This window comes from Orycteropus afer, unplaced genomic scaffold, assembly GCF_000298275.1.
Source record: "Orycteropus afer afer isolate SDZICR_OR568_19922 unplaced genomic scaffold, OryAfe1.0 scaffold00022, whole genome shotgun sequence".
Classification (NCBI taxonomy): Eukaryota; Metazoa; Chordata; class Mammalia; order Tubulidentata; family Orycteropodidae; genus Orycteropus; species Orycteropus afer.
Genome location: NW_006921609.1, coordinates 1,680,794 through 1,701,588, shown reverse-complemented (window position 1 = coordinate 1,701,588; position 20,795 = coordinate 1,680,794). Strand labels below are relative to the sequence as shown.

Here is a 20,795-nt window from a genome sequence, read left to right as displayed (position 1 = left end):
TCCTTCCGAGGAGTGGCTGGTGGGTTTGAACTGCCAGCTTTCTGGTTAGCAGTCAAGTGCCTTAGGCACTATGCTACCAGAGCTCCTAGACTACTAAACTAAAAGTCAACAGTCCTAACCCATCCAGTAGTGCCATAGAAGAAATTCCTGGCAATCTGCTTCTGTAAAGATTATAGTCAAGAAAACCCTGTGGAGAAGTTCTATTCTGGAATACATGGCATCACCATAAATAAGAACTGACTCAGTGATAACCAGTTTGTTTTTTGGTCATGCTTGGCATTTTGAACTGTGTAATATCATGAGCTATATTACTCTTAATGAAAGGTATACTTCTTCCATCTTAATATGGAGATTAAATGTCTCAGAAAGAAATAATAAAAAAAATCCTTTCCTATTAACATGGAGTTTGATGATCATCAAGTTATATTTAAAAAAAAAAAAAAAATGCTATATATACCAACCTGAAGTTGTTGCAGGGTTTATTGTAGAAGAATACTCCAAAGATGCTGTAAAAAAAATGAAGTTGACTTGATATTTAGATTAATAATATGAATATATTAGAAAACATTGAGTGACATATAAATAATTAATCAAAGAGCAACTAATCTTTTTTACTTCCCTTTTCATCCTTTCTCCTGTTGAATGTTCCTCTTGCTTATTGATTGTGATGTGTTTGGTCAGTTTTCAGAATCTATATATTCTTTCCGGAGCTCTGGTAGCATAAGGCACTTGACTGCTAACCAGAAGGCTGGTGGTTCAAACCCACTAGCCACTCCTCAGAAGGAAGGTTGGGCAATCTACTTCTGTAGTGATACTGCCTTGGAAACCCAAGGAGGGGTCACTATGAGTCAGGTCCAACTCGATGGCGCATAACAACAGCAACAACAACACATATTCTTTCTATACAAATTACTTCTGTAGAATGTTTGCTTTATTTTGCACCCATTTAAGAAAGATATCTATTTATTACAAATAATTTATATTTAAGCCAATTGCTAGGAGCTCTGGTAGCATAGTGCCTAAAGCACTTGACTGCTAACCAGAAGGCTGGCAGTTCAAACCCACCAGCCACTCCTGGGTAGGAAGGTTGGGCAATCAACTTCTGTAGTGATACTGCTTCAGAAACCCAAGGAGGAGTCGCTATGAGTCAGGTCTGACTCAATGGCACATCACAACAACAACAACAAGTCAATTAGTTTAGCACAAAGTTCCTGGGTGACAAAAATGGTTTGTGCTTGGCTGATAATTGAAAGACTGGCTTATCAAACCCACCCAGTGGATCAAAAAGAAAATCCTGACAATCTACTTGTAAAAATGGCAGCCAACAAAACTATATGAATCTCAGTTCTACTCTAAAATACATGGGGTCACTATGAATCAGAATCAACTCAATGATGACTTTTTATTATTATTATTATTATTTTAACTTTTATTTTATCACTACACACAAGCTCTTAGCATACCTAGAACCAATGATTTTACCACTGGAACATATATGGGAGAGGTTAGTAGCAAAATAATCTTTGCAAAATAATCCAGTTGGTTGTATTTATTTATTTTAATGCCTTGAATCAGTTCTTCTTTAACATATCTACTAGAAAAAAAAAATGTACATTTAATTATAACTAGTTTTCAAATAAAACATAAAATAACCTGAGTATTTACTTGCATCTTTACATGTTTAATAATTTAAAAACATAATGATTCAATTCTGCAAGCTATAAAGGAAACCACATATATCCTCAGAAAAACTCTAGTTTAATGAACTTCCTTTATATTTAAAACTGTATTTACAGTCAGTGTGCTAAGAAGTATGTTCTCCAAGAGGTAGGTTTTTTTAATTTCAGTATTTCTTCATATTTTCACTGTCTTGTCCCTACAGCATCTATGATAATCTCATAAATATAAGATATTTATGGTAAATTATTGATAAAAAGGATACTATTTTAATCATTTATTGTTTGATGTAACAGTGTATGCCATAAAAATACAAGGTATTTATGAAATTCTTAAACATTTTTACATGTAACAAATTAGAAAGTTCACATTACACAGAAATTATTAAACACCTGAACTTAAGCTTTCTACTATCTTTATAAAATGTATTCAACACAATTCAACTACCTAAATGTAGATTCAACTTGTTTAGAATATTCTCAACCTGAGAAGGTAATATAGTTTAATGCATTTTTTTCTTATTTTGTTTCTCAATTAGATCCTGAGCTTGCCACTTGACTATGTAATGTAATAATGTCTGTGGTTATATCAGAAAGATAGAGCATTCCTGAAGTTATAGTGGGCCTGCCTAATGCAAGGAATATGATAAGTACTATAAACATTTCTGCATACCAGTGTTTCAGAATCTTTTTGCTATTTGAGATTTTACAAACTTTTTCTTCAAATATGATTGTGATATTTTTCTTCAAATATGAAGTGATATTTTTTCTTCAAATATGATTTCTCCTTATTTCACTTTTTTGATGCAAATGTGTTGCCTCAAGCAATAAGGCATATTCCTAAAGTTAAGGATCATCCCACTGCTTTCCTGGTATATAGCTATAATTTTAATTTCATAGCTTAATGATTCAAAGAAATCAAATAATGTTCACAGATACCTGTGATATTGATGCTGTTCAAATCAATATGGAAAGTGACCAGTTGGCTGGATTTATTTGCTTCAATGCCTTGAATCAGCTCTTCTTCAACATTTTCATCTGACACCCATTGAGCAAAGAAAAGGTCAAATATGACAATAATGCTGCCATTTCTACAAAGCAAAACATGATATAAGAAGAAAAAGTCAGTCTTCAAATAATTTTTGCTCATTTCGTGTAAGATGTTTTTTAAATTCTCTACAATTATCATCTTGTTAATTTCATTATACCTGTGTAAACCAAAAAACAGACAAACAAACAAACTCACTGCCATCAAGAGTCATTTCCAACACATAGCCATCCTTGGGTTTCCGAGGTGGTACCTCTACAGAAGTAGATTGCCCAGTCTTCCTTCTGAGGCCGGGCTAGTGGGTTTGAACCACTAGTCTTTTGGTTAGCAGTCAAATGCCTTAGGCACTACTCCACCAGAGCTCCCCTTACCTGTGTAAGGTAGCTTATATCAAATATTATCTTTATTTCACATAAAAGACAGACCAGGAAGAACCAAGTTTTAAGTTGTATGTTTGCTGGCTTGGAAGTTTAGTCAGTGAGACTCATGCCTCTGTGCTATTTACAAGGTAATGAGCTTCTTGAAATACTTAATCTGCTCTAAAATAATTCTTTTTCTATCTCTCTATATATCTATCCTGACAGAACCTAGAATAAAAATTATATTTTTTTCTCCATGGCTGGATGCATGATAAGCACATTCTCGAAGACCACACTACTGTATTTCCATCAGCAGGATATTCTTCTTTTTAAAAAAATATAGATAACATAACAGTTGTCAATTCAACTTTGTTTATGTGGACAATTCAGTGAGACCAATGACATCAATCATGTTTTAACTGTCACCATTATCTCCTGTCAAATTTCTTATCATCATAAACAGAGGGTATTCCTTTTTACTGTCTGTGCCACTATTCACATTCACAGCTTAGCACCATATTGGTGGCTTTTCACTGTTGAAATGAACAAGATATTCTAATATTATAACAATTTCAAACTTCACTTCTTTTGATGAAGTTATTAAAATATTAGAAGGAGTCCTTGGGTGGTGCAAATTGTTAAATTATTTGGCTGCTAACCCAAATTTTGGTGAATCAAGTTCACCCAAATGTGCCTCAGAAGAAAAATCTGTTGATGTACTGAAAAATCAGCCATTGAATACTGTATGGAGTACGATTCTACTCTGACATGCATAGAGTCACCATGAATTGGAGTTGACTCAATAACAACAAGTATTAGAAGGTATAGCTTTCCAATCATTTGCTTAAATCACAGTAAACAAATATTCTAAGCCAGAAACTCCTTAGTAACTATTTAAATCAGGGTTTCCCAAATTTTTCATATATTGAATTACTTGATGTCCTTAACAAGGATAATTTTTGTCTCAAACAATTCTTTTACCTATTCTTCTACACTTGTTAATTGTTCTTTGTTAACTAAAGTCTAAATTTGTTTCAGGGCAAATCTCTGTGTTCTCAGGAAAGGTGATCATTTCTCCAACCATCCCTCATACCAATGACAGTTTTATTCATGGTCATTTAAGTAGATCCTATTTTATGAGGTTTGAAGAAAAGACTGACGGGAACATTATGGAAAACGGTTCCATGTCTAATTAAAAAAAGAGGGCTCAAAGTGTCTTACTGCTCTTCTTTGTTGGATATCATTATGTCTGTATGTGATTTCTGAAACTGTAACACTGATTTTGAGACCATGAAGTTAAGCTTGACTGTGGTCAAACTAAAGATGGTGTAATGGAAGAAGGAAAACACCTAAATACCTGATATATCATTTTACCACTGAATTAACCTCAGCTGGAACCTCCAGATTCTTGTTACATCAGATAATGAACACTTATTTCTTAAGACAATTTTAGTTATGTATTCTACTAATTGCAACTTAAAAAAAAATTCCAACTGGTATACAATATTCAAGCTTCATCCCATTTTTACTAAGACAGAAACTCCAAGGAAGGGGGATTGCTCTTTTGCACTGATATTGTCCAGCATTTTTATTTTAGAGATGAGGAGATTGAGGTTCAGAGAAACATATGGAACTTTCACCAAGGTTATACAATCTGCTAGTGTCAGATATAGGAACAAACCAAGAGTTCTGCCTCCCATATATATTTAAAAGCAATTTCCATCCCCCTACTACAACCACCACTACACTGAACAAAATTATGACCTGTTTATTAACAGGGAACAGAATATAGCATATTTACCTTAAATACAAGTACAGTAGCTCCCATTATCTTGCATAGTTACTGCAAATTTATATCCAAATACAATGGGGGAGGGCAAGTTGTCTTCTTGAGTGGAGAGAAGAGATATATATTTTTTTTCTCCATACTTGCAAGCTGTAGTTTCTTTACTTTTTATTTTTTAAAAAATTATATCTCCCTAACCACACCCAGGAGCCCTGATGGTGCACTGATTAAGTGCTTGGCACTTAATGGTGAGGTCAGCGGTTTGAACCTCTGCCAGCCATTCAGGAGGAGAAAGATGTGGCAGTCTGTTTCCCTGAAGATTACAGCCTTGGAAACTCTATGGGGTAGATCTACTTTGTTCTGCAGGGTTGTTGTGAGTTGAAATCCACTAGATGGCAATGGATGTGCCCAGCCTCACTCCAAAATTTAAATAGTTAAATAGACAATATCATATATGTTTAAAATAAGGTAACAGTGAATAACTTCCATTTATTTATTTATCATCAATGTCATATTTCACCTTATCCTTGGTTGCACACTCCAAAAATCCAACCCCCACAGCCATCGAGTTGATTCCAACTCATAGCGACCCTATGCGACAGAACAGAACTGTTCATAGGGTTTCCAAGGCTATATATCTTTTAGGATGCAGATTGTCTCAACTTTCATCCACAGAGCAGTTAGTTAGTTAAAGGTTTAAACTTCTGACCTTTTGGTTAGCAGTTAAAATATTTTAAGCACTGAGGCACTTGAGAGCCTTGGTTGTATCCTATTGTTGTTGCTATGTGCCCTGGAGTTGACCCTGACACACAGCAACCCTCCTAGGGTTTCCAAGGTGGTATCACTACAAAAGTGGATTGCCCAAACTTCCTTCCAAGGAGTGGCTGGTGGGTTTGAACTGCTGGCCTTCTGGTTGCATCCTAAACAGGTTTAATTCAGATTTAAGCAGTGTTTCATCTTCATGTAATTTCCACATGTTTCATTTGACAAAACACTTGCTTTTATTTTACTTGATTTGGGGAGTAGAATAGTTGAAGCATTTGAGCAGAGAAAGTGCAAATCTGAAATGTTTCACTGAGTTGAAAGTAACTAGATTAGTTCATCCTCAGGCATAAAACATTTTTGTATGAAAGATGTGTTCTCTTAGTTGTGAATTATACATTGCATTTAATAATTTACAGTTTGCAAGGACTGAAGTTACATATCTTATGTCCACATACTTTTGTATTCTTTAAAATTTTTCTTGTTTAAAGTAATTGTTGATAACAGAGATATATAGTAGAAATCAGAAAAACCACAATGAAGATTTGTGTTTCACCTAATAAGAGAGCCAAAGTACTTTAGTAATTTTCTCTATCTCTACTGTGAGACTGATTTTCCTTATTAAGGTAAATGAGAATTCTTCCTTTAGGGGGAGGAGAAAAAAAGGAGAAGGAAACAATGGCCATTTTCATTTCAGAGTACTTGTTCCAGTAGCATATCTGAGCTTTTTTTTTTTTTTTTTTTTTCCCCTTCAAACAGATAAATCCTATCATTGTACAGAGAGCCTGTGTGCAATAAATCAAATCGTTTCTTATCTCTTCCTTTCCTTAATGATATTGATAACCTTTAGGACTGTTGAATGAACAAGTCTTTCTTTTCCTACTTTCTGACTCATCTGTGCTCAAAGGGCAAAATAAGCTGCATATTATCCCAAAGGGTAAACAGCACTTAATTAAAAAAATCAACGGCTAAATGCTCTCTGAGTCAAAGCACTTTACACAAAGCGAAATAACAAAAAGTGTTCCCAGAGGATACCAAACGAATTGTTTATCCTGCAGAGTGGCTCAAATAGGTTTGTATGCACACATGCACGAGGATATGTGCACACGTGTACACACACACACACACACACACTTTAGCAGGGGCCTGGAAGTTGGCATTGAATAATGTTTGTAAAAGTAAGAATAAATAAATTAATGACTAAGTTGAGGTTTTCAGTGCTGTAATTTGACCACATATGAAAGCATGTGAGGTGAGTTTAATTAAAACCAATAGCAAAAAAAGAAAACAACATTATAAAAGATTTTTAAAGGCATTTCTCACAGTTGGTGCAGATATTATTAGGTGAGAGCTCAGTTATTTCAGTTCCCTGATTTTATCAATTGGATTTTAAAATTAGAACTTATAAAGCTAATTATGAGTCTGCCACTTTTTCCTATGAGCGGAGTATGTCTTTTGATATGTGATTACTTAAACTTAAGTGCTTTCTTGTTAGTCTCTTTACTAGCTTCTGATTCCTTTTCCTATCCCACTCTTCTCAGTCTCCCAAAGTACCAATCTGTAATTCATCTTATAGACATTTTCATGAAATTCTTTTGCTTTGCATTTCTTTCAAAAACTCACTGCTGATTTTAAAACATTTTGCTACCACTCACTCAAACTCACTGCTGTCACTAGGGGAAAGTATATTTACATTGATGGAGTATATTACTGGAGAATTATAAAATATTTATCGCATTATAGGTAGCATATTGGCCTCATAGGTAGCTATAAAGGAGAGAAAAAAATAATTTTGCAGCTCAAATAATTTATAAAGTCAAATATAGTGATTTGACCATCTAGAAAATTAAAAGATTATATGTTAAATATCAAATAAAACGCTAGGATTTTGATAGCACACCTATCTTGTATTAAAAAAAAAAATTAAAAAGTAAGGCTTATATTCACTAAGTTTCCCAATCTAGTAAAAATAAAGTTATCAAGTATGTTTTAAACATATAAACACAATAGGTGTTAAAGTAAAACTATCCTGATAATTTCTAAAATGAATATTGTGCTTTGTATGAATTGCACTCGGCAGAGTCTGGTTAAAGAGGCAAGTACTTGGGTGATCTCTCCTTAAAGGAAGCAAAACCTTCCAGAAATAAGTAGGAATTGATGCTTGAATGCAGAGCTCCACACTCAATCCTCTACAAAACTGGAAGAGAAAAGTTAGTACCACCCGCTCCACAATAGCCAGCTTAGGTGGAAAATAAAATGCTTGCATGCATGGTTTTCCCCTTACTGAATAAAGATTGAACACAGATGTAAAAAACAGTACTTTCAAAAAATAAAAATAATAATAATAATATAACCTTCCTTGATAGTGACATGTCTTTTTATAATCCTAATGCTGAACAAATGAAAGACATTATCAGGAGTATAAGCTCTGGAAAAAAAAAGTAGCAGCTTCTAGATCATAGCTCTGGTGGTGTAGTGCCTAAGGCATTTGACTGCTAACCAGAAGGTTGGCCATTCAAACTCACCAGCCACTCCATGGAAGGAAGACTGGGCAATATATTTCTGTAACAATTTACTTCTTCAGAAACCCAGTGAGGATCATTATGAGTTGGAATCGACTCAACGACAGTGAGTTTGGTTTTGGTTTTCTAGATCATAAGGAGGTATAAAGAATAGATGGCAGTAGATAAGCTACTTGAATTAAGATACTAAGAATATGCAATGGGATAAAGAGTGAAAAATAGATGAAGACATGAAAGAGAGAAAAAAAGATAGAGAAAGATAGAAACCATGATTTTAATATTTTTTTTTTCTTATAAAAAGCTGAAGCTTTTTGCTTTTGAAATTTACTGTGCTCATGATTAAGAATTAGTTTTGCCCTATTTGGAAATGGTAAGGCCCTGAGTTTCCTTTTATCCATTGAACAATCCTCATTTGACATTTTGCCATTATTTTTCTGTGCATAATCTCTTTGCCTTTGACTTGACTTTCTGACAGCTATTTTGTCACTAACATCTAAGAATTCTTTTACTAATGTCATGGCTCTTGTGAAGACCATATACCAAGTCTCCATGTCTTCATGCTGTCTGATTCAATTTTTCTTGCAGATATTTGGCCTTTCTATGTCAGAGACAACATATTTCTCCAAGGACATTCAACAACTTCCTGACTTCTCAATGCCATCCTGGTGAACCTTCAACTCTAGTGAGATTGTATGCTCAACATTCCATGCTAATTCTTCCTTTTTCTTCTCTACTCAAATAGTCTATACTTAGGCTTCTCGGATTATGTTCAACATTTTTTCATAAAACATTCCATGACCATCCTTCCAACTCCTGAAGCTCTTTAATACATTAGCACTCCTATGCTTCTGGAGAACTATTTTGGAACTTTTAAAATAAAGGTATATTTTAAAAGAAACTTAAAACCACAATGACTGCATTGTTGTTGTTGTTGTTGTTATGTGCCGTCAAGTTAAACCCAACTCATAGCGTACTTACTTGTAAATCTTTAAAAGGAGCATCAAAGTAAGATGTGACAACACCTAACATAACCCTCAATATATCAATAATTGGCGTTGAGTACATAAATTGTTTATTCATTGTCTAGGCCTTTATAAAATATGTACTCTGAGCTGCACATTAACCATGCTTTCAAAACGCAGAGATCAAAGATATGCCTGATATATCAATCCTAAGAGGGCTCACAGTCTAGTAAGGAGGTAGGCAAATAAATGATTATATCATTGAGAGAAAAAGAATTCCATGCAACAACTAAGAAATGCAAAGAGAGAGAACCCTATGTATTTAAGGGAATATTGGTATTGTGGTAGTGCTGGTGTAGAGATCCTGCATGGAATGGTGAGGAGGAATGGAATGACAGAAGAGAGAAAAATTTGTCCAGAGTACAGCTTCAAGACAAAACTTCAGGAACACCAGTGTGGTAATTATTTTTGTGTGTCAACTTGGCTGGGCCTGGTTGAATGGCTGGGCAGTTGGTGGTAGTTTTTCCCCTTGATGAGACTGTCAATCAAATCCACGGTGGGATCTACCACAAGCAGCTGAGTATCTGCCTTTGGGAGGTTGTCTGCTTCCTGTATATAAGGAGAAGCACTGGGAATGATCTCTGGCCTACGGAATGGTCAGACCCTGCATGTAGCAGTGTCGCTGCTCAGCAGCCTGCTATTCTGTGCCGAACTTGGGACTTACAATGGACTTAAGTTAATGGTCTGCCGTGTGGTTTGGTAACATCGGGACTGTGCCTTTCTACTTGTCAGCCTTGGTGCTTCTCAGCCTCAGAAGCCAGCAACTGTCTGAGTGAAGAAACATCTCTAGCTCCAGTGGACCAGGAGCAGGAGGCAGAGCTGGACCCCACGGTTGAGGAGCTTTCACCCAGCCCCTAGAGCTTGGCACTTTGAACTTGGACTTAAACCCTCCAAATTGTAATAACAAACTCTTGTGGTATATTCTTGTCAGAGCAGCACTAGGTAACCAGAACACCAGTATTTAGGATATTCACATTAGGAACAAACCTCAGGTATTTGAAAGACTGAGACAGAAAGATAAGGACACGTATTCTGTAACAATTACTAATATAACTATAATAAGGACCAGTGAATGAGATCCAAAGAAATGAAGATTTATTTGAGAATAAGGAAATATTTTCTTATAACTGTAGTTGTACAGAAGCTTTCTGTGTAACTATCAAACTCACTGCTGTCGAGTGGATTCTGACTCATAAAGACCCCACCTTGGGTTTCTGAGGCAGTATCTTTCTGGAAGTAGATTGCCAGTCCTCTTTCCAAAGAGTGGCTGGTGGGTTTGAACCACCAGCCTTCTGGTTGGCAGTCAAATGCCTTAAGCATTACACCACCAGAGCTCCTTGTATAACCATAGTTGTTAGAAAATATTTCCTTATTTTAACTGTAAGGCCAGTTAATATTACTATTATTCAAATTTATGCACCAACTGCTAAAGCCAAAGAGAAGAAATTCAAGATTGTTACAAATTCTACAGTCTGAAATTGGCCAAACATGAAATCAAGGTGCATTGATAACCACTGTTGTTGTTATGTGCCATCAACTTGGACCCAACTCATAACGACCCCTCCTTGGGTATCTGAGGTGATATCACTACAGAAGTAGATTATCCAGCCTTCTTTCTGAGGAGTAGCTGGTGGATTTAAAGCATCAGACTTCTGGTTGGCAATCAAGTGCCTTAGGCACAGCACTGCCAGAGCACTGGTGATTGGAATATGAAATTTGGAAAGAAAGAAGAATTATTGGCAGTTGGAAAATATGGCCTTGGTGATAGAAATGATGCTGAAGATTGCATGATAGAATTTTGCAATACACGACTTAGTCATTGCAAAACATTTTTTCAACAACATAAACAGCAACTATACATGTGGACCTGACCAGGTGACAATGCACAAAAATCAGATAGACTACATTTGTGGAAAGAGGCAATGGAGAAGCTCAATATCATGAGAAAAACAAGGCCTGTAGTTGACTGTGTAACAGACTATCAACTGCTAATATGCAAATTCAGGTTGAAGCTGAAGAAAATTAAAATAAGTCCATAAGAGCCAAAATACAACTTTGATTATATGATTATATTCCACCTGAATTTAGAGACCATCTGAACAATAGATTTGACTCATTGAACAACAATGACCAAAAACTATATGAGATGTGGGATGATATCAAGAACATCATACATGAAGAAAGCAACAGGTCATTAAAAAGAGTGAAAAGGAAGAAAATACCAAAATGGATGTCAGAAGAGGCTCTGAAATTTGCTCTTGAATTGAAAATAGCTAAAGTGAATGGAAGAAATGCTGAAATAAAGAATTGAGCAGAGAATTTCAAAGGGCAGCTCAAGAAGACAAATAAAATTATTATAATGAATTGTGCAAAGACCAGGAGATAGAAAACCAAAAGGGAAAGGACATGCTTGGCATTTCTCAAACTGAAAGAACTGAAGAAAAAAAATTCAAGCTTCAAGTTGCAATACTGAAGGATTCTATGGGAAAATATTGAATGATGTGGGAAGCATCACAAGAAGATGAAAGGAATACACAGAATCACTGTACCTAAAAGAACTGATCAATGTTCAACTATTTCAGGAGGTAGCATATGATCAAGAACCAATGGTATTGAAAGAAGAAGTATAAGCTGCACTGAAGGAATTAGTTAAAAACAAGGCTCCAGGACTTGACATAATGCTCTTTGAGGTGTTTCAAAAAATGGATGCAGCACTGGAGGAGCTCACTTGTTTATGCCAAGAAATTTGACATGACAGCTTCTTGGTTAACTGACTGGAAGAAACTGATACTTGTGCCCATTCTAAGGAAAGGTGATCCAATAAAATGTGGAAATTATTGAAGAACATCATTAATATCACACATGAGTAAAATCTTGAAGATAATTCAAAAACAGTTGTAGCAGTATATTGACAAGGAACTTCCCAAAGTTTAAGTTGGATTCAGAATAGGAGGTAGAATGAGGAATATCATTGCTGATGTCAGATGGATCATAGTGAAAGCAAAGAATATCAGAAAGATGTCTATCTGTGTTTTATTGAATAGGGAAAGGCAACCAACTATGTGGATCATAACAAACTATGGATAACATTGCAAAGAATGAGAATTACAGAACATTTAATTTTTCTCTTGAGGAAACTGTACATTGACCAAGAGACTGTCATTCAGTCAGAACAAAGGGATACTGCATGGTTTAAAATCAGGAAAGGTGTACATTAGGTTTGTATCATTTCACCATACTTATTCAATCTGTGTGCTGAGCAAATAATCAAAGAAGCAGCACTATATGAAAAAGAACATGGCCTCAGGATTGGAGGAAGACTTATTAACAATCTGAATATACAGATGACACAATCTTCCTTGCTGAAAGTAAAAATGATGTGAATCACTTACTGATGAAGATCAAAGAATATAGTCTTCAGTATGGATTACAACTCAACATAAAGAAAATGAAAATCCTCACGATTGGGCCAATAAGCAACATCATGATAAATGGAGAAACTACTGAAGTTGTCAGAGATTTCATTTTACTTGGATCCATGGTCAATACCCATGGAAGCAGCAGCCAGGGAAGCAGATGTTGCATTTGCTGGGCAAAGTTGCTGCCAAAGGCCTCTTTAATTGTTAAAAGGCAAAGATATCACTTTGAAGACTAAGGTACACCTGACCCAATTATTTTCAATTTCCTCATATGCATGTGAAAGCTGGATGGTAAGTAGAGAGGACCAGAGAATTAATGCCTTTGAATTGTGCATTGGGAAAGAATACTAAAAATACCATGGATTGGCAGAAGAATGAACAAATCTGTCTTGCTGAAACGCAGCTGAAATGCTCCTTCAAAGCCAAAATGGACAGACTTCATCTCACCTACTTTAGTCATGTTCTTAGAAAGGACCATTTCCTGAAGAAAGATATCATGTGGTAAAGTGGAGGGTCAGTGAAGAAGGGGAAGACCTTCAGCCAGATGGACTGACACGTTGACTACAATGATGTGCTCAAGTATAACAAGGATTGTGAGGATGGCACATGATTGGGCAGTGTTTTGTTTTGTTGTGATAGGGTTGCTAGGAATCAGAGCAGATTCAATGGCACCTAAAACAACAGCAATATAGTTGTACAGCAATAAACAAAACACTGTGGTAGCATGGCTATTCTATATGTAGTTTGCAAGATGCCCATGTCTTAGATGCCATGAAATTGATTCTGACTTAGAGTTTGTCATTTCCATCAGATAATGTTTTATGAGATATTAATTTTAAATACTGTTTTTTAGCTTTATAGGTATTTTTGTTCTGTTGGAATAGAATGCATTTCTACTGAGGCTTTGAGAATTCCAGCCCAAAGCAATCAAAAAAAGATTGGTGAACATCGTTATTGAAGTCTCTTCAAATTATGTTGCTCAAGATTTTAAATCTGTCCCTTTCCTGTGCTCCTATTAATGTTAATATTAATTAGTCTGCCTTGGTTTTTTGTTAGACTTTCACCTTCTCAAGTTTGTCACAATCTAACTTAATTATTAATAATAACTGTTATATCTTAGTCATTGAACTCTAAGATATTCTTTGTTTAAATAACTTGAGTCCTAAAAGCCTATCAACAACAACAATCAAAAATAATGTTAAATACATAATAACAAGTCTGAAAAGAGAAAAGAGAAAATGCCTTATATAGTGGTTAAGTTAGCACCCTTATAATAGCAATTTTCTCTAATATCTATATTCTCAGAACGTAGTTAATTACCTGGTAAACCTCATATATGTCTATTGGATAAATAAGTGAAAGAATAAACAGATGACTAAATGAATGTTAATTTCATGGGAGAACAAATAAACTTGCTTCAAGATCCAGAGCAATTTTCCTCTATGTTTTGACTGTTTTAAAAAGTATCTATCATTCCTCTCATCTTTGTGACATTTCTCTCTACTTGTGCAAAGTGTGAAATGATATTTTATTTTTATTTTTACCTCATTTATTTATTTTTTATAATTTCACTATAAGATGGTTTTAATTTCGCATCACATGTTTCCTTTTCAAGCATGATATTTCTCTAGAATTTTTGGTATATTTGTCTTAACTGAAACTTGAGTTTTGGAAAATGAAAGAAATACTAACTGCAAATTAATAAGGTAATTTAGTTTCCATCATATTACATTCAAAGAGCTGATTTTCATATCCTCAGATAAAACAAACATGAGAACAATGTATCATTTTTTTTGAGGGGGAAAAAGAAAGGTAAATAATGATCACAATTTTTGTTTTAAGAAAATAGGGACATTTAAATCTCCATCTAAATTTCATCCATTCTCATAACCACAAACACTTACACATACCTACATATGCTTCATACCTTTTTGATGTGTCTACGAACAGTATCAACTGTACAAAACCACAGTAAACATCCTATTTCATTTTCCAAATTGCCTCTAGCATTTGCTAAAACAACAAGTTTATTATGAAAAAATAACCAATTTATAACCAAATTGAATAGTATTACAATTTTGATGCTAGGAAAGTCCTTCACATACTTCTGAATGGATCATCAGACCTTCAAAACCAGTGATGATTCTTACAAGGTTACTTCCATTTCATCACATTCCTATCTGTTATTTTCTACATGCTAATCTGAATGACAAACAATAATACAAAGAATAATGTGTTGTTATGTGCTGTCCAGTCGGACCTGACTCTAGCGACCCCTCCTTGGGTTTCCGAGGCAGTATCACTACTGAAGTAGATTGCCCCATCTTCCTTCTAAGGAGTGACAAAGAATAATAGATGCATAATAATTGAAAAGGAGACATTTCATAAAAAAGATTACAAAATAAGTTATTTACACCCTAGTTTGAGCATAGATTCTCCCATAAGTTTTCCTTAAAGTGCTTGATTCAACTCAAGATTTAAAATGAGCATGGAGAGCAAAGAAAATTAATGATAAAAGAGGAGATTATATATGAAAAGGTCTTAGTTTAGGAAATTAAGACAAGAAAATATGGACAAGGGAGACGGGAAACATATCAAACAATTATCAGACACGTTCTGATTGTGTGACCATTTGGAGTTAACTCTTACTGTTCCTTTTCTTGTCCTGAGTAAGTCTTTATATATGAATTAGTAGTGGAAAAGGCATAGTCATTTTAGAAAGACAGACATTGATATTAGCAGTATGACTTTTGAAGTTACTTAACTTTTCTAAACCATAGATTGATAATCTGAAAACCAATAACCCTCTAGTGAACATTAGATAAGGTAATGTATGAAAGTGCCTGGTACATACAAGTACAAATTGTAAATACTTAAGATATAGTGGTTAGTATTGAGATTTTGGTTCCTTAATGGCACTAAACTAATTGGTGCCCCATGACACCGTAAGATCATATACATTTTCTATTTTCTCCTCACAATATGGCTAAGAAAGCTTAATTTTTCAAAAGATAATGTACAATGCTTTTTTAAGGAGAGTGCAAAATATAAGATACATGAATTTTTAGTAATCCTAACTTAATTTATAAACCTTAAACAATAATGTGAAATGTAGACAAGAAATTTGTAATAATTTTTATTCAACTATAAGCTATATGAGAGCAAGGACCAAATATGTAATATTGTGCTCTGGGATATAATAAACAATAAATTAAAAAGTAAATAACATTAACGAATATTCAAATGTTAGAGCCAATAAATTTATAGGGCTATGAATACATTACACTCTGACCTGACTCTTACATCTTGTGCTTTGACTGGAAGCTGTACATGTGGGTTATTTTTATTGTCGATCCTCCATTGATGGTAATTAACCAACTAGTTGCCACCCAGTTGACTTCTGGTGAGCTGATGCATGCCAAAGTATGCTCCATAGAACTTTCAATAAATAATTTTCAAATATAGATTGTCAGGTCTTTTTTCCAAGGCATCTCTGGATAGACTCAAATCTCCAACTTTTTGGTTGGCAGACTAATATGTTAACTATTTGCACCATTCAGGGAGTGTAAAAGCTATCTTCCATTTGCATGACACGAACAGCCTAAACCCTATACATATTTACTTCCAAACCTAAATTAATATGAGAAGATGGACATTTGTAATTGTGGAATATTGCCAACAGTTTAGTGTTAGTTATTTATTTAACTAGCACAGATTAGAGTCATCCATATTTGTCTTGGCTTTCATTATTTGGTCTCTCTCCTGTCCCAAAATTGGCTCCATTTTATTTCTTTTCTCCATTACATATCAACTCCTACCATCTATTTTAGGGTGAAAAATCATACTAGAATCTCTATAGCAAGTTGGTCTACTTTTTGGGTTGTTGTTGCTGTTATGTGCTGTCAAGTGGGACCCGACTCATAGCAAACCCTCCTTGGGTTTCTGAGGTGGTATCACTAGGAAGTAGATTGCCCAACTTTCCTTCCAAGGAGTGGCTGGTGGGTTTGAACTGTCAGCCTTCTGGTTAGCAGTCAAGTGTCTTAGGCATTACTAAAATATCTTGATATAGAAAGAAATAAAACAGAACTGGTTTCAAATGTCTTTCCTGCACTTAGCAACTGTATGATTTGGGGCAAGTTACATAATATTTCTAAGCGACAGTATCATATTTATAAATGGTAAAAAAATATATCTTCCTCACAGTTATTTTGTGAAAAAAGAATTAGATATTATATTTTACTGAAAAATGTCTGTCCTGAAATAGACATTTAGCCAGTGAATTTCCTTCTCTTAGCTGTGTCTTAGGATCTACATTTTCCCTAAGCTTCCTGGGTATTGTTTTTCCATCTATGTGTTCTTATTCTGAATTATGTTAAAGGCTTTGCTCCCTTCTCTTTCTCTGATTTACTAAATCTTGATCAGTCTCTACTTTTTTTCTATTTTTAAATCTTTTCAGAAAATAGATTTCTTTCTCCTTGCCTTTTTTCCTTTTAACTTGATTTTATAGGTATTACAATTTTCTTTTCTTACTTTCATGCTGATTCATATCTTTGTTCCAAAGATCGTAGACAGTTTCCAGTTAAAACAACAACAACAACAAAAAAAAAAACCTTCTGATTCAAGTACATAGTAAAATTACATCTTTAACCTATTAATCTAAGATTAATTTATTTATTGAGCACCTGCTCTTATCCAGGCACAGTGCTGCTCCCTCTATCACAATAGTGAATAATGATTTATAGTGTAAATGAAGTTGGATGAAGCAACATTATTTTATTACTAACAAATAAGTGGCTTTCATGTATTCATAGCAATTCATACACTATATCTGCATTTCCATACATTCAACTTCAGCCATCTCCATGTGCCTCTGTGCCTCTGTGCCTCTGTAAGTAATTTCTCTTCGGGAAGAAAGACATGTTTCATAAGATCAACTACATGGATCTCTGATTATTTGCTACCATTTATGGAAATATATACTTTATCAGTTTTCTTACATGATCCTTTGAATAATCACAAAAATGATGAAAATTTAAAAATGTTTCTGTTTCTCCTAAATATTGTTGTTGTTGTTAGGTGCCATCTAGTCATTTCTGACTCCTAGCGACCCCAACAGAACAAAACACTGCCTGATCCCGTGCCAGCTCCATGATCCCTGCTATACTTGAGCCCATCATCGCAGCCACTGTGTCAATCCATCTCATTGAAGGTCTTCCCCTCTTTTGTCCCCTACTTATAGTGATATGTCTCCTACATATAGTGATAACATTTTACAAATATTACCAAAAAATCATGCTTGTGATTCTGTTTTTAATGACTGGAAACCTTTTGAGTTATACTCACTCAAACTGTAAAATTCGAGAATTTCTGTATTCATTCTTTAGATTACTTGATAGAAAGATTTCATCGATCTAAAAGAAGAGAAGGAGTAATAATATAAATTTTAAGATTTAAGCTTTTGTTCAAAAATGAACAGAAAGTAATTTTTGTGTTCTGCTTAGAATTTTATTAGGGGCAATTTGCTTTTCAATGGTGGTGAGGCTCATACATTTAAGCAGCCTGTCATGTTGAAGGAACTTGCAGTGGTTAAAGCACTCAGTTGTTAACCAAAAGTTCAATGGATCCAACTAACTAGTTGCTCTGTGGGAGAAAGATGAGGCAGGCAATCTGCTTCCTTAAAGATTGCAGCCTTGGAAACCCTATGGGCCAGTTCTACTTTGCCTATCATGTCACTGTGAGTTGGAATTGACTCCATGGCAGTGGGTTTGGTTTTGGTTGGTCATATCATACTTGTTTACTCAGTTTTTCACAGTGAAAAACTAGGGTGTTATTTATCCTTTAGCAAGAAGTTAGTGAATATATGTTATGAAATTTTAAGATAGCTGAAGAGAGAGAGTCCCCTACCATTTGCTGAACGTCAAATGCAAGAACTTTGAAATCCACTGAGAGTTTGTTTTGCAAATTAGGATTATAGGAAGCTCCAGATGTTATTTTAAATGTCCCTCTTGCTTCATGATTATTTCCAAATAAGGCATCTAGATGAATCAATAAGAAATAAAACAGTAGACATTTAAATTATGAACTGAAAGAGAGAATATGTACACATCAGTTAAGATAAAGGAAAGTTCTTATTTGATGTGCTGACCCCATGGTTCTGGCTATTTCTTTGACATACTGTTGTTTCAGAGTCAACTGATTTTTTAGCTGGTTGTCTCAAAAGATAAAATCAAAGAAAAACAAAATATGTTTTCCATCCTATTAATATCTTTTTTTTTTCATTGAAGTCCTGTTTACACTCTAGATTTCCAAGTGTCCTTGCTTTGTTTTTGAGAATGCCTGTTGAAAAATGCAGTAACTGATCAAATTCCACCAATTATGGGATCTGATTCAAGGAGACATGGTGTGAGATGGGCCATTAAAAGTTTTGTAGTTGCTTTCAGATACTTCTTGAACACCTAGCATCCAGGGATACTGCTGGTTTTCTGCATGTGGATTGCTGAGAGGATTCCAATGTGTGTGATACTTTGAAACATAGCTTTGAAGTTCCTTCTTTCAATCTAGTAATTATAAAATTGTCATGGATGACATTTTGCCATTAGATGGATGTTATTGGAGAACTTATTGAGAAACTGAAAAAATATATTACTTTAATATAAAAACCTGTTACATATCTTACAAATTGAATAAAAATAGGGGTAATAAAATGTGGCATTGAATTCTATATATTGCCTTTATTAGAATATTTTCTTTTATATATATTAATATTCAAGATGAAACACTTGAACTGAAACTCACATAAATGATGAAACCATAATTCTCATGATGATAAACAAAGAAGATATTATTTCATGTTTTCCTTGCTGGGAAGCTGAGACCTAGAATGACTGAGTGTTTCCTAAGCTAATAAAATTCACAGGTAACAGGTATGGAATTGGGACATAGGATTGTCTGATACCATACTTCTAGTCCAAAAGGAACATTAGAAACAATAATTCAAAATAAATAAATAAATAAATAAACAAACAAACAAATAAATAAATAAACAAACTATGTTGCATTAAATTCAAAAAGCTACCATCACATAACTGATGTGATACTATTTTTTATACTATTTTATTTGTGTTCCAAATGCTTTAAATTGCATTTAGATTTGCATATTCAAACACAAAAGATAAGAAAAAACTAAGGAATATGTGAGGAGACTAAGGAAATGTGACATTTAAATGCTATGTACAATGTAGATTGGATCATGAACAGGTAAAAGACATTAGTGGAAAACTTAGTGAAATTCGAATAAAGTCTGTAATTCATTTGACTGGTAGCATAATGTCAAGGCACTTGACTGCTAATCAGAAGGCTGGAGGTTCAAACCCACCAGCCACTCCTAGGAAGGAAGATTGGGCAATCTACTTCCGTAGAGTTACCACCTTGGAAACCCAAGGAGGGCTTGCTATGAGTCGGGTCCAACTTGACTGCACGTAACAACAACAACAACATAGTTGTACTATGGATCCTAAGAAGGACCAGTCCCTGAAAAAGTAGAGGGTCAGTGAAAAAGGAGAAGACAATCAACAAGATGAATTTACACAGTGGCTGTGATGATGCACTCAAGCATAGTAACGGTTGTCAGAATTGTGCGTGACTGGACATTGTTTTGTTCTGTTGTACATGTTGTTGTTGTTGTTATTTGCCATCGAGTTGGCCTCGACTCATAGGGATCCCTCCTTGGGTTTCCGAGGCAGTATCACTACAGAAGTAGGAATGCCCAACCTTCCTTCCGAGGAGTGGCTGGTGGGTTTGAACCGCCAGCCTTCTGGTTATCAGTCAAATGCCTTAGGCATTATGCTACCAGAGCTCCCCTCTGTTGTACATAGGGTTGCCATAAATAGTAACCTACTTGATGGCACCTAACAACAACGACAAAAACATGGTTATTAAAGGTATTACATTAGGGAAAGCTGGGTAAAAGGTAACTAAGAAGTCTATACAATTTTTGCAACTTTTCTGAATGTGTAAAATTATTTCCAAATAAAAACATAAATGCCATATGTCCTCTGGTGGTTTTTATTACAGATTTAATTTAAATTCCATTACATATTCTGTTGTTTACTATTAAATTATATAGATGTTTATTAATATATTTTTTTCTTTTGTACTATGTAAAATAATTTTTTTAACCTTTATTTAGTATCAAAGATTTT

At 34.6% G+C, this 20,795-nt stretch overlaps 1 protein-coding gene across 1 annotated transcript in view; it reads right to left on the bottom strand.

Moving 5' to 3' along the window:
- TMPRSS15 (transmembrane serine protease 15) overlaps positions 1-20,795 on the bottom strand; it is a 288,131-nt gene that overhangs the window by 265,202 nt on the left and 2,134 nt on the right. The window contains exons 2-5 of the mRNA XM_007934909.1: positions 18,499-18,629; positions 17,938-18,005; positions 2,616-2,767; positions 462-506 (exon numbers count right to left, since the gene is read on the bottom strand). Of these exons, the coding sequence (XP_007933100.1) occupies positions 462-506; positions 2,616-2,767; positions 17,938-18,005; positions 18,499-18,629 (396 nt within the window). The remainder of the gene's footprint in view (positions 1-461; positions 507-2,615; positions 2,768-17,937; positions 18,006-18,498; positions 18,630-20,795) is intronic.